At 52.8% G+C, this 14,227-nt stretch overlaps 2 protein-coding genes across 2 annotated transcripts; one reads left to right on the top strand and one right to left on the bottom strand.

Annotated features, from left to right (window-relative positions):
• The first annotated feature begins 1,097 nt into the window (after positions 1 to 1,097).
• Positions 1,098 to 7,102, top strand: LOC128503077 (inositol-tetrakisphosphate 1-kinase-like). The gene is made up of 10 exons (XM_053473091.1): positions 1,098 to 1,300; positions 2,208 to 2,232; positions 2,495 to 2,617; positions 3,519 to 3,636; positions 4,217 to 4,312; positions 5,000 to 5,040; positions 5,625 to 5,790; positions 5,871 to 5,938; positions 6,041 to 6,200; positions 6,537 to 7,102. The coding sequence occupies exons 1-10, from the start codon at positions 1,206 to 1,208 to the stop codon at positions 6,800 to 6,802; spliced, it is 1,158 nt and encodes a 385-aa protein (XP_053329066.1). The 5' UTR covers positions 1,098 to 1,205; the 3' UTR covers positions 6,803 to 7,102.
• A 287-nt stretch (positions 7,103 to 7,389) lies between these two features.
• Positions 7,390 to 13,930, bottom strand: LOC128502983 (chromogranin-A-like). Its single transcript, XM_053472979.1, has 6 exons — positions 13,190 to 13,930; positions 12,363 to 12,409; positions 11,774 to 11,867; positions 9,091 to 9,159; positions 8,272 to 8,906; positions 7,390 to 7,502 (listed from the first exon to the last, which is right to left on the bottom strand). Exons 1-6 carry the CDS (start codon positions 13,233 to 13,235, stop codon positions 7,428 to 7,430), a joined length of 966 nt encoding a protein of 321 aa, XP_053328954.1. The 5' UTR covers positions 13,236 to 13,930; the 3' UTR covers positions 7,390 to 7,427.
• Positions 13,931 to 14,227: the final 297 nt, after the last annotated feature.

The raw sequence follows: 14,227 nt of genomic DNA, 5'->3' as shown, positions 1-14,227 counted from the left end.
ACCCAAGTCTGTCTTATTATGGAGGTGCCGTCCCCCAATGCTGGACGTTGGAACCATCAATCAAAGCTGTAACCGAGGAGACAATTATTTGGGCTGCTTCTACCTATCAATCACTTATTCTGTCCCCTCCCAGTCCCTGCCCACTTTTCCTGCTGGAAGATCGCCAAAACAGGTGTAATGGCCTCAAAACGGGAGTAATGGCCCCAAATTGGGTGTAATGGTCTCAAAAGGGGTGTAATGGCCTCAAAACAGGTGTAGTGGCCCCAAATTGGGTGTAATGCTCCAAAAATGAGTGTAATGGCCTCAAAACGGGTGTAATGGCCTCAAAACAGGTGTAACGGCCCCAAAATGGATGTAATGCTCCAAAAATGAGTGTAACGGCCCCAAAATGGACAAACGAATGAAAACATTTCTGATGAAGATTCAGAGGTGTAACGTTCATTTGCTTTGTTTTTTGGTCCTAATTTGTTACACGGGGGGTTGGTGAGCTTGGGCCACACGTTACATATATGTCACATTCTAACCCAATGTCCCTTGGTGCACGTTGTTGTCATGTTAATCCATACATGTTCCTGGGTATAAACACATACATGTTCCTGGGTATAAACACATACATGTTCCTGGGTATAGACACACATGTTCCTGGGTATAGACACATACATGTTCCTGGGTATAAACACATACATGTTCCTGGGTATAAACACATACATGTTCCTGGGTATAAACACATACATGTTCCTGGGTATAAACACATACATGTTCCTGGGTATAAACACATACATGTTCCTGGGTATAGACACATACATGTTCCTGGGTATAGACACACATGTTCCTGGGTATAAACACATACATGTTCCTGGGTATAAACACATACATGTTCCTGGTCCACCCCGGTGCAGACCAGTCTCGCAATCTTTGTGAATGTGTCACAGGTGCCGTGTTGTTGGTGTAAGGCGTGTCACATACATGTCCCTGGTTACCGTGACCTGATCAATATTACGGTGAGTGACTGTGGGAGGCTTCTTCCTGCTATTCACACCCACCCTGCCCCAGCTGGGGGCAGATCATCCTGAAGTGACAGGTCAAAGGTCACTGAGCAGGCTGGTATAACTGGAGCTACTGGGGAAGCTGGTGGAGGAGGCAGGACCGGTGTAACGGGTGAGTCCCGTGTCGGGGTAATCGTTGAGGGTCACGGGGGCTGCACCATGCCTGCCCGGCAGAGGAGGAAGAGGATTGGACTCTGCCTCAACGAGAAAAAGAAACGAAAACTCAATTTCCACATCTTCGAGGAGCTTTGCAGGTGGGTTACCCTATTACACGGAGCGTGTTCACTGTTACACGGAGCGTGTTCACTGTTACAGGAGCATGTTCACTGTTACAGGGGACTGTTCACTATTACACGGAGCGTGTTCACTGTTACACGGAGCATGTTCACTGTTACACGGAGCGTGTTCACTATTACACGCAGCGTGTTCACTATTACACGGAGCGTGTTCACTGTTACACGCAGCGTGTTCACTATTACACGCAGCGTGTTCACTGTTACATGGAGCGTGTTCACTGTTACACGCAGCATGTTCACTGTTACACGCAGCGTGTTCACTGTTACACGCAGCGTGTTCACTGTTACACGGAGCGTGTTCACTGTTACACGGAGCGTGTTCACTACTACACGGAGCGTGTTCACTGTTACAGGGGACTGTTCACTATTACACGGAGCATGTTCACTGTTACACGGAGTGTTTTTCACTGTTACACGCAGCGTGTTCACTATTACACGCAGCGTGTTCACTATTACACAGAGCGTATTCACTATTACACGCAGCGTGTTCACTGTTACACGCAGCGTGTTCACTGTTACACGCAGCGTGTTCACTCTTACACGGAGCGTGTTCACTCTTACACGGAGCGTGTTCACTGTTACACGGAGCGTGTTCACTGTTACAGGGGACTGTTCACTATTACACGGAGAGTGTTCACTACTACACGGAGCGTGTTCACTGTTACAGGGGACTGTTCACTATTACACGCACCGTGTTCACTATTACACGGAGAGTGTTCACTATTACACGCACCGTGTTCACTATTACACGGAGAGTGTTCCGGACGGCGCTCTCACACACCCGCTGAGTGTCGCCGCTCTCATGTAAAGCGATTTATTTTCTCTTGAAGGCGTTTGGCTGAATGCGGTTCGTTTTATTTTTCAGAAGCCGCGGCTATGATGTCACAGATGTACGTTTGTGGTAACACGTTTTGTTGTTGTGTTTATTCTGTTAATGTTTGACGTATTTACCATGGCCACCCAATGGCTCCCCCCTCACAGATCTCTATTTAACTAAACTCAGAGACGGTGACATGTTTTGCGCATGCACGCCTCTAAACTACACAAAAACTAATCTGCTCCACGGCCGGGAATAATACCCGCTTTATTAATTTGGGGAACGGGCCGGGATTCTGTGTCGATGATGTAAGATGTCTGTGGTATGTCGTTCAGATCGATCTGGCTCGGCCTCTCTGTACTCAAGGCCCACTTGATCTCATCATCCACAAGTTATCAGATCTTCTCGTGGAAGCCGAACAGGACCTGATATCACATCATCTCGTCCAGAGGCTACAGGTAATGTCACCTCTACTGCCTGCCGCTCCGGCTCCTCTAGCAATGTCTGCCTCTCTGACTCTTCAAGCAGTACATGCCACTCCGGCTCCTCTAGCAATGTCTGCCTCTCTGACTCTTCAAGCGATGTCTGCCGCTCCGGCTCCTCTAGCAATGTCTGCCTCTCTGACTCTTCTAGCAGTACATGCCGCTCTGGTTCTTCTAGCAATGTCTGCCTCTCTTACTCTTCTAGCAGTACCTGCCGCTCCGGCTCCTCTAGCAATGTCTGACTCTTCTAGCAGTACCTGCCAGTCTGGCTCTTCTAGCAATGTCTGCTGGCCTTAACTCCTCTAACAATGGCTGTGGTTCTTGATGTTCTAGAATGTTCTTCCTCTTTGACTCTTTTTACCAATGTCTGTCACTGTGGCGCCTCTAGCATTGTCTGCTTCTCTCTCTCCTAGCAATATCTGGCTCGCTGCCTCTTCCCGCCAATGTCTGCCTCTCTGACTCTTCTAGCAAAGTCTGCCGCTCTGGTTCCTCCAGCAATGTCTACTGGCCTTAACTCTTCTAACAGTGGAAGCTGTCCTGGATCTTCTAGCAATGTCTACCACTCTTACTCTTCTAGTAATGTCTGCCATTTTGGTTCTTCTAGTAATGTCTTCTTCTCTAACGCTAAGTTCTGAAATGAACATAAAGCTCTGAAGGCAGCATGGAGGCGTCCTGAGCTCCGGGACGACATCTCTGTCCTGTACGGAGGAGACTGTTCATTGAGAACGTGGCATGTCCGTTGTGTCTCGCCCTGTCCGTTGTGTCTCGCCCTGTCCGTTGTGTCTCGCCCTGTCCGTTGTGTCTCGCCCGGTCCGTTGTGTCTCGCCCTGTCCGTTGTGTCTCGCCCTGTCGCCCTCTCACCTGATGTGATTTGCAGGTTTATCTGAGCAGTCACCCCCGCACCGTCCTGCTGGACCCCCTGCACGCCCTCCACACGTTGCTGGACCGGTTCCAGTCCTACCACCTGCTGCGCAGCCTGGAGACCCAAAACGAAGGTCAGAGCGGACAAAGCGTCGCCCTACCTCCCAACTTCTACCCCTTGCCAATCGGGGTGCTGGGGGCGGAGCTTTGGAGGTATAGTGTCACTCAAACTGGCAGCGCTACTGTGCATGTGCGCAATTCTGAGCATGTGCAGTACGCGTGGGAATGAAATCTCGAATCCTCCTGAGCTCTACCTCTGTCCAGAAAAGCGCGATGAGGGCCAATTTCAGGAGACATGCCAAGTAATAACCGTGTAAAGGAAGTGCGGGAGATGCAATGTGGGGGTGCAGGCTGGGCAGCGCATGGTCGGGAGAGGCAGGGTGGGGAGAGGCAGGGTGGGGGGTGCATTGGGAGAGAGGCAGGCTGGGCAGCACACGGTGGGGAGCGCATGGTGGGGAGAGGCAGGGTGGGCAGCACACGGTGGGGAGAGGCAGGGTGGGGAGCGCATGGTGGGGAGAGGCAGGGTGGGCAGCACACGGTGGGGAGAGGCAGGGTGGGGAGCAGGGCCCCTTGTAGTATAAGCGTTATGGCGGACGGGATACGGGGCCCCGGGACGTCTCGCTCATGCCGCGTGTGTTCATTTTCTTTCCGCAGGAGCTGACGCTGTCTTTTCTCCCCCGTGTGTGGAGATCTCGGCCATGCGCAGCGACGTGGTCACGCTGGTCCGGACTCATCTCACCTTCCCCATCAGTAAGACCCCCGGGCCCCAGATCATTGGGTGAATGACACGCACACGTGTGAATGTATGAAACACGCAGGCACCGTACGCCTCTGCCTCCCATGTTTTACCCCAAGATGAGCATGTAATGCGGGGGACCCCCGATGCCTGCAGGAGTAGTGTAACGATGGCCGGGGGCTGGGCAGACAGGGGCAGACAGTTGTGTGTCTGTGTACGTGTCACGGCTGTGCTCTCCGTGTTATTCTCCTTATCTTGGTGCCGGGTGCGGCTCGGGGAGGACAAAGTCCCCAGGTGTGTCTGTGTCAGGCTGGGTTAGTGTGTCACCGCTCCGTGTGCGTGGGCACGCCATGCGATACTCGCACGCCTAAATGACATCATAGTTTGTCGTTAACCAGTTGAACGCCAGCCCCACGTGATGCTGCTTCCACGGAAGGGGTTAGTAAGATAATGAGTATAACAGGACGTCCGGATCTCCTGGGACCCCAAGAGCTGACAGTCTAGCCATGACTAAGCCAAAGACGTGGCATCTCCCTGAGAGCGCCTCCGGCTGACGATAAACCGGGGGCAAAAAATCCGAAGCGGTCCAGAAACATTGGGCACAAGGCGGGTTCGGGGCAAATATTCGCACTGTGATTATCTCTCGTTATTTTGCACATGCAGACCCAATAATACCCATTCTCTCTCTCTCTCTATTACAGTCTGTAAGACACGCGTGGCACATGGGCCACGCTCCCACCAGGTGAGTTCCCTCCACAGCTCCACAGATGTTCTGGGATTTGTGGCGGAGTGTAAGCTCTTGGGAGAAGGATAAATATAAATATAGTAATAATGTAAACCCGGGGCAGCTGTCTGTCTGGGGTAATAAGACTTGTAGTGGCCTCAGATGGTCTCATGCGTGCTCATATCATGTTCCTAGTTACATGTTCATAGCATGTTCCTGATTATGTGTTCATAGCATGTTCCTGATTACGTGTTGATGGCATGTTCCTGATTACATGTTGATGGCATATTCCTGATTACATGTTCATAGCATGTTCCTGATTACGTGTTCATGGCATGTTCCTGATTACATGTTGATGGCATGTTCCTGATTACGTGCTGATGGCACGTTCCTGGTTACGTGTTGATGGCTTGTTCCTGATTACGTGTTTATAGCATGTTCCCGATTATGTGTTAATAGCATGTTCATGATTACATGTTCCTGATTACGTGTTCATGGCTTGTTCCTGATTACATGTTCCTGATTACGTGTTCATGGCTTGTTCCTGATTACATGTTCCTGATGACATGTTCATGGCGTGTCTGTCCCCATATAACTTACAGATGTCCCTCATTTTTAACGAGGACGGTTTGAGCGACGTGACGCCCCCCTGCCTCCTGCAAAGCTTCATCAATCACAGCGCGGCGCTGTACAAGGTGTTTGTGGTGGGGTCGGAGCATTTCATGGTGCAGAGACCCTCGGTGCGGAACTTCCCCCCGGGGCAGACAGGTGAGCGGCCCCCGCGGCCCCCGCTGCCCTCCGATTGGCGTAAATCTACTTTTTTGATAAAGCTTCTGTTTGATTTTCAGATCAGAGGACGATTTTCTTCAACAGCCACGACGTCTCCAAGGCCGAGTCGTGTTCGCACCTGTCCCAGGTGAGCTTCTTCCTCCCCGATTCCTGCGCTGCTGTCCTGATTTTGCCGACTCTCCGGGGTAAACGTTTCTGAATGCCGCGCTCTGCTGCCGTCTCTTTGCAGACCACCCCGTGTCCCGAGGTGCGGCCCCCGCCGGGCGAGGTGGTGAATCGCGTGGTGCGAGGGCTGCGGAGCGCTCTCGGGATGTCTCTCTTTGGAGTGGATCTGATCGTGGACACGCAGAGCGGCCGGTGCGCCGTGATCGACGTCAATGCCTTCCCGGGTATGTAAAGAAACCTCGCTGACCCCATATTCCATAGCGCTGTACAAAATGAATTAGAATGACTAGAAGCCATGGACAGGCTTGATCTGAAGAGCTTGCACTCTAGAGGATACATGAAGGGGAGGGTTGGGCCTTAACTAGACTCCCAGCATAAGATGGCGGGGCAGGCGGTATGGAGGCATCTGGGGAGAGGCTGGAGGCTTTTCCTCGGGGGGGGGGGGGGGGACATGGTCCTGCTGCCACCTATTGGGCAGGTTGAGTGACGAGGGGCTGAATTTCCAGCCGGCCCCCTGAATGGTTTTGGGGGCCCTCATGTTCTGCGTTTCTCTATCTCAGGCTACGAGGGGGTCCCTGAGTTCTTCCCTGCTTTGCTTTCACATGTGGACAAAGTCCTGGCTGCCGGCGAGGGACCCCCAGTGAACCCCCACAGAGAAGCCCCCAGGACCCCGGAGCGTCCAGCAGAGGAGTCGCCCGACTTGCGTGGGTCGGTAACCGCCGAGCGCTGGTCCAAAGAGTCAGACTTACCGGCCCCTTACAAGAAAAACCGGGCCTGCAATCCCTACTTTAACCTCCGCACCCCCAGTGTCTCCTGCGACTGGTGACGGACTCAGCCTGCTGCCCCTTCCCTGCCGGAGGAGATTAATGGAGACGGAACCCCCGGGCGGCCACGAAAACCTTTCCCGACGCGCCATTACCCCAAAGGGCCGGTGATTCTAACCCAGACCATCTCATTCCGTAACGCGGCCCCCCAAACACCGTCAGTGACTCTCGGGACCCCCGACGTGGATCTGGTTTCATGGTTCGATTTTATTGGGTATCAAAAGCAAAACATTTCACGCAGAGCCGGCCTAAAAAGCAAAACTATGGAAACGGCTAAAAGAGAAGCGACCCAGCCCCGTCCCGCCCCAATCTGCCCCGTCCCGCCCCGACACACCCCAATCTGCCCCGTCCCGCCACAACACACCCCAATCTGCCCCGTCCCGCCCCAACACACCCCAATCTGCCCCGCCCCGCCCCAACACACCCCAATCTGCCCCGTCCTGCCCCAACACACCCCAATCTGCCCCGTCCCGCCCCAACACACCCTAATCTGCCCCAACACACCCTAATCTGCACCAGCTGCTCTAAAAATACGAGATCATCTGAAGAAGTGAAGGAAATGGTATGTACAGGAAGAGCGAGGGTTAACCCCCCGCGTTGCCCGTGGCGGTGTCACCCGTGTTGCCGTCACCCGTGGCGCAGCTCCTGCAGTCTCTCCGCAGCTCTCCGCAGCTCTTTTTCCAGCTCCTGCAGATCCTCTTCCTGCAGACGGAAACAGAATGTAAAACGCGGCCGCAATCGGGTCCCGTGACTTCACCTAATCACGCCTTAAATCGCAGGCTTAGCTCCCCTGTCAGGGGCCGCCGTCCCCGGTCATCCTCCAAAGAGAAATGTTTTATAAACTAGTGCAAGGCTAACTCTTCCTCATCTGTTCCGCGCAGAGGCCGTTAGAAGAGTCGCCTGCAGTTAGTGGTGTGATTAGGAAAGCCTTTCTGTAAAGGGGAGCTCTATCGGAAATACATTTCAATAAATGCCACATGGACACGTTTCTGACGCTCGCGTTCATTTACCTCCAGTATAAAAGGGCCCGCTGTGCCGGCGATTAGGTGGCTCTCTGAGGGCCACAAGGCTGACGGCAAGTTGGGGGCCTCGCTGCGCATTATACTGTATGAAGAGTCATGACGAGAAGGGACTGCCGACAAAGAGGTGGCGAGAGCGCCGGGAGAGGCGTGAAGAGGAAACATCGGGAGACGGCAGGGAAAGAGGAGGCCAGAGAGCGAGAAACCAGGACAGGGCTGCGCAGCTCGGGCCCTCGGGGGCCACAAACAGACCGCGGTCTCTAGACGTCCCGGATATTTAACTAATCATCCTCAGACAGGGATGCACGGAATTCCCGGCCTGTCTGCGGCCCTCGGGGACAGCCCTGAAATTAAACATTATAAGAGATAATAAATAGACGGGGAGGAAAGCCAGACTAAGAGAGGGAGGCCGCGCATGCGCAAGCTCCGGTGCCGCTTCCTCCTCTCCTCACCTCTTCCTTGCGTTCCTCTCGCTCCTCCATCTCCTCCAGCTCCCTCTCCTCCTGCTGACCGTAGCCCCCCGGCCGCTCGTTGTAACGGTGCCTTTCCGTGGCCGGCTCTCCGGGGCCGAAGTGTCTCTTGGCTTCCCGGTGCGTGTGGCTCTTGGAGTTGAAGAATTTTAAGCCCCTGTTCTCGGACTCATACTGGGCAGTCTCATCGCCGCTGGGGTCTCTCGCCATCCTCTTCTGGGACGCTCTCTTGTCCTCCCAGTCCTCGCGGTCGCTGTGATGCCAGCCGTGGCCGTTCCCGTGGAACCCTCTGTCCGCCTGGTCTTCTTCCGAGCTGTCTTCATCGCTGAAGCGTCTCCTGGACTCTCCCTTCCCAGAGCTTCTCTTCTCCTCCCTCTTCACAGAGGGGCTTCTCTTCTCTTCATCCTCATCACCCTCAGCCAGCTGCTCCGAATCCTTCTCTTCTGCCGACTCCTTGTGTTCCTTCTCCTTTACCTCGACCTTCTCAATCTTCTCAAACTCTCTCGTTTCCTGGTGGTCTCTGGAGCCTTCGCTCTCCGTCCCTCTCTTGGCGGTCCCGTCTCTCTTCCTGAGCTCTTCCTCCTCGCTGCTCTCCGTCCTCCCCGGCTGAGTCTCTCCTGTAACCCAAACAGAGGCTGTGAGAAGGAACTGCCCCCCCCCGGCGGGAGGCGACGACACAAAGGGGAGGAAGAGGAAGGCGAGGGGATGCAAGGGAGGGAGTATCGGGGGCATCAGGGGGGGCAGATAGAGCGATAAAGAGGGGAGCTGGGAGAGGATGAGTATCGCGTCCTCCGCTAATACCTTCGTGGGTTAAACCTTCCAGCTCTCTCAGCAGGTGCTGGTGACGGAGAATCGAGACGATGCGCTCGTCTGAAAACAAACAGAGGAGGCATTTATTACCCCGAGAGCCTTATCGCCCCGAGAGCCTTATCGCCCCGAGAGCCCTATCACCCCGAGAGCCCTATCACCCCGAGAGCCCTATCACCCCGAGAGCCCTATCACCCCGAGAGCCCTATCACCCCGAGAGCCTTATCACCCCGAGAGCCCTATCACCCCGAGAGCCCTATCACCCCGAGAGCCTTATCGCCCCGAGAGCCCTATCGCCCCGAGAGCCCTATCACCCCGAGAGCCTTATCACCCCGAGAGCCCTATCACCCCGAGAGCCCTATCACCCCGAGAGCCCTATCACCCCGAGAGCCCTATCACCCCGAGAGCCCTATCGCCCCGAGAGCCCTATCGCCCCGAGAGCCCTATCACCCCGAGAGCCCTATCACCCCGAGAGAACGAGGCTTTAGCTGAGGTCGATACGTTTTTAAGGGTCGCAAAAATATATATAATACATAAAAAAAGATATTCTGTGAATTTATTCTCGTTTTCTACGTTGGTTTCATAAAATGGATCCACCGATGGGGGCTTTAAACACAGGGGCCGGGGCAGCAATGCCGGGAAACGCCGGGGTCAGACCCAGAGCCGTAGTTAGCTCTTTTTACGCCCGAGGAAAGAATGGAAAATTGTGCCCCCCCCACCTAATTATTTTATTTACACTGCCCTTACACACACCTGCCCATAAACACACATATACACATACACTGCCCTTACACACACACACACACACACACACACATACACATACACTGCCCTTACACACACACACACACACACACACACACATATACATACACTGCCCTTACACACACCTGCCCATAAACACACATATACACATACACTGCCCTTACACACACACACACACACACACACACATACACATACACTGCCCTTACACACACACACACACACACACACACACACACACACATATACATACACTGCCCTTACACACACCTGCCCATAAACACACATATACACATACACTGCCCTTACACACACACACACACACACACACACACACATATACATACACTGCCCTTACACACACACACACACACACACACATATACATACACTGCCCTTACACACACACACACACACACACACACACATATACATACACTGCCCTTACACACACACACACACACACACACACATATACATACACTGGCCTTACACACACACACACACACATATACACATACACTGCCCTTACACACACACATACACATACACTGCCCTTACACACGACTGCCCATAAACACACATTTACACATACACTGCCCTTACACACACACACACACACACATACATATACACACACATATACATACACTGCCCTTACACACACACACACACATATACATACACTGCCCTTACACACACACACACATATACACATACACTGCCCTTACACACACACACACACACACACACATATACATACACTGCCCTTACACACACACACACATATACACATACACTGCCCTTACACACACACACACATATACACACACATATACATACACTGCCCTTACACACACACACATATACACATACACTGCCCTTACACACACCTGCCCATAAACACACATATACACATACACTGCCCTTACACACACACACACATATACACATATACATACACTGCCCTTACACACACACACACATATACACATACACTGCCCTTACACACACACACACATATACATACACTGCCCTTACACACACACACACATATACACATACACTGCCCTTACACACACACACACATATACACATACACTGCCCTTACACACACACACATACATATACACACACATATACATACACTGCCCTTACACACACACACATATACACATACACTGCCCTTACACACACCTGCCCATAAACACACATATACACATACACTGCCCTTACACACACCTGCCCATAAACACACATATACATACACTGCCCTTACACACACACACACGCACACACACACGCACACACACATACACTGCCTTTACACACACACACACTGCCCTTACACACACCTGCCCATAAACACACATATACACATACACTGCCCTTACACAAACACACATATACATACACTGCCCTTACACACACCTGCCCATAAACACACACATACAAATACACTGCCCTTACACACACCCATATGCACATACACTGCCCTTACACACACACACACACACACACACATATACACATACACTGCCCTTACACACACACACATATACACACACCTGCCCATAAACACACACACTGCCCTTACACACACACATATACACACATACATATACACACATACACTACCTTTACACACAGATATACACATACAGATACACACGCCAGCTTACACACATATACCTACACTGCTCTTACGCACAGAGGGGGATTGTGATTGGGCGGCTGTGCGCCCCCCTCGTAGCTGCGCCCGAGGCGACTGCCTCTCTCGCCTCACCCTTTCTATGGCCCTGGTGAGACCACCGGGACTCCCTCTTGACAGAGGTGCGAGGAGCCCCAGGCAGACCTCGATTTGGGGCAGAAAAGTGTACATTTAGGACTTTGCGTGTTTTTTTTCTCACACCTTCCCTCAGGATCCGCAGGCAGTGGCTGCTCACTCGCCCCGCGCCGGCCACGGTGAGCGATTCGGCCAGGACCTCCATGATGCACCGCGTCACCTAAACGGACAATATCGGTTAATTAACCCCCGCCGTGCTGCACCACAATACACTTACTAGATTGCTTTACGGGTGCTGTAAAGATGCAGCCGGTCGCCGCCGGTTACAGGGAGCCGGACTGGAAATCCCATTAATTGGGAGAAAAAAAGCCAATTTATTTTCATTTATTTTTTAAAGCGATATTTGGACAGAATTACCCACCGCCCCCCCCGCTCCGCCTATACGTTCCGTATCCGTGGCGGATGACATCATGCCGCTAAGTAAATCTCCACCGCTGGGTGGGACGAGCCGGACGAGGGGAACGACGGGTCAAAAAAAGGGGTTTTTGGGTAATTTCATAACTCGCATGGAATCAATCGTGTTATCCACCCTTTGTCTGCCAGTCAAAGCTAGCTGTGCAATCCTTTGGCACTCAAGGGGTTAGGAGAACCCGTCGGTTCACGGCTCGGCTCGGGGCAGTTACTTTGGGGCAATTACTTTGGGGCAGTTTCTTACCTTCTCCTCTTCCTCGGAGAGCTGGGTGGAGAGGGGGACGGCAGAGGCTGGAGGGAAATATAAGGGGTTATTGTAATGAAACATAGAAGCTGCTGGCAGATCGGCCCCATTCGGCCCCCGTCTGGTCTGCCCATTTCTCAAACCTTAATCAGTCGTCGGTCTCGTGCTAGATTCAGGAGCCGTATGTCTATCCCATGCATGTTTAATACCCTCACTGTATTACCCTCTACCACCTCTGCTGGAAGGCTGTTCCACTTACCCCCCCCCCCCCAGTACAGTAAAAATGTTTAGCAGGGAAGTTTTGTACATTTCGCTTCGGCAGAGAGAATATTTTGAGGGGGGGGGAGCATTTGTCGGTAAAATTCTTTCTTCCTGGGAAGATGAGACTTTAGGGGGGAGGTGATGTTGGGCGCTCGCCGAGGTCCTGAAATATCCCGAAGGGTTAAACGCCCCGAACTCCAGGCTGGATGATGTCATTATATTAATTACCCCCCCCCCCATAACATCTTTCATTATTAAGGACTTCGGGGAGGATTTCTCTGTCGAATCGTTTTATGTCGCGTTCACCTGCTGTACAGCGCTACGGAATACGGCGGAGCTACATTAATCATTAGCTAATAATCGTGCTGCGTAAGAGAGGGTCTCCCGGGATAACGACAAGGAGTCCTCCGGCCCGGCCAGTATCACCTGGTGAGGAGGTCTCCTGGGAATAGCAAGAAATTCCTCCCCATTGAGATCGGGGTCAGTAACGAAGCCCCCCGACTGCGCAGGTCCTACGGGGGGCTTCTGATCCGGTGACACCCGCTGCGTTACCCCTCAGGACTTACCGTGCACACAGACAGCCAGGAGCAGCCACCCCGCGGCAGACGCCATCCTCTCTCTGTGGATAATCCGGCGGCGGGCGAGTGGCGGGCGTGTGTGGGGGGGTTGAGCGTGCGCGGCTGTCGCTGCTCCGACGGACCTTTACCTGCAGCGTCTCCCGAGCCGCAGCTTAAATAGCTGGCATGAGAGCGGCCGATGGCGTCAGAGCAGATGGAGCGCCTGCAGATGGCAACGAGACAACGGACTGGGAGCCTGGGGCGGAAAAAGTCACCAGAGCAGAGGGAGCGCGTCCCACCCCACAGCTCATACCCCGGGGGGCAATAAAACACTCTTTATGTATATTGGGGCGAGGGAGAAAAACCCGGACCCTGCCGGCAGATCGGCCCCCTCCGGCCCTCCGCTTCTCCCGCTGTAAAGGCTCAAACCTTAATCAGTCGTTGGTCTCGTCTTAGATTCAGGAGCCGTATGTCTTTCCCATGCATGTTTAATCCCCTCACTGTATTACCCTCTACCACCTCTGCTGGGAGGCTGTTCCACGTATCTACCATCCACTCATTACAGTAAAGCTTCCCATACTTTAACTCTCTAGTTTTACATCATGGCCTCCCCTCCTGCCGGGGCCGGAGACTCGAGGGGTAGCCCCAATAACTGGTTATAATATAGTCTGCATTTCTACCAACGGGGAGGAATAAGCATGCACTTCCTATGAACCTAATGTGTTACTGCTGAAGACCCCCGGGTCTCCCAGCACATGGGGGGGGTAAGTTTTGGGAAGATGCCAAATACAGCTCTTAGGACAAGAGAATGGTAAGACGGTCCCAGTCTGCCGCCATCTCACCCACCAAATAGATTGTAAGCTCCTGGGAGCAGAGCCGCCTTCTCCTCCCATCCCAGTCTGTTTTAACACAATAACAGTCAGCTTTAATGCTATTTATTTCCACTCTTCCCGTGGGAACAGCGCTTCGGCGTCTGCTGGTGCTATACAGAGTAATGTGACATCATGTGATGTAATATAGGATATACTACATGCAGCCGAAGCCCCA

This window comes from Spea bombifrons, chromosome 8, assembly GCF_027358695.1.
Source record: "Spea bombifrons isolate aSpeBom1 chromosome 8, aSpeBom1.2.pri, whole genome shotgun sequence".
NCBI lineage: Eukaryota > Metazoa > Chordata > Amphibia > Anura > Pelobatidae > Spea > Spea bombifrons.
The sequence above is the reverse complement of the archived record's forward strand: the minus strand, read 5'-3'. Positions and strand labels throughout refer to the sequence as shown.

What these genes read in the sequence shown, in the direction of transcription:
- LOC128503077 (XM_053473091.1), top strand. Translation starts at nt 1,206, where the DNA reads ATGCCTGCCCGGCAGAGGAGGAAGAGGATTGGACTCTGCCTCAACGAG. An exon ending in TCATCTCACCTTCCCCATCA is followed by an intron (nt 4,313 to 4,999) that starts GTAAGACCCCCG and finishes TCTCTATTACAG; the next exon opens with TCTGTAAGACACGCGTGGCA. An exon ending in CGACGTCAATGCCTTCCCGG is followed by an intron (nt 6,201 to 6,536) that starts GTATGTAAAGAA and finishes TCTCTATCTCAG; the next exon opens with GCTACGAGGGGGTCCCTGAG.
- LOC128502983 (XM_053472979.1), bottom strand. Translation starts at nt 13,235, where the DNA reads ATGGCGTCTGCCGCGGGGTGGCTGCTCCTGGCTGTCTGTGTGCACG. An exon ending in TCTCCGAGGAAGAGGAGAAG is followed by an intron (nt 11,868 to 12,362) that starts GTAAGAAACTGC and finishes TTGTCCGTTTAG; the next exon opens with GTGACGCGGTGCATCATGGA. An exon ending in CCTGCGGATCCTGAGGGAAG is followed by an intron (nt 9,160 to 11,773) that starts GTGTGAGAAAAA and finishes GTTTGTTTTCAG; the next exon opens with ACGAGCGCATCGTCTCGATT.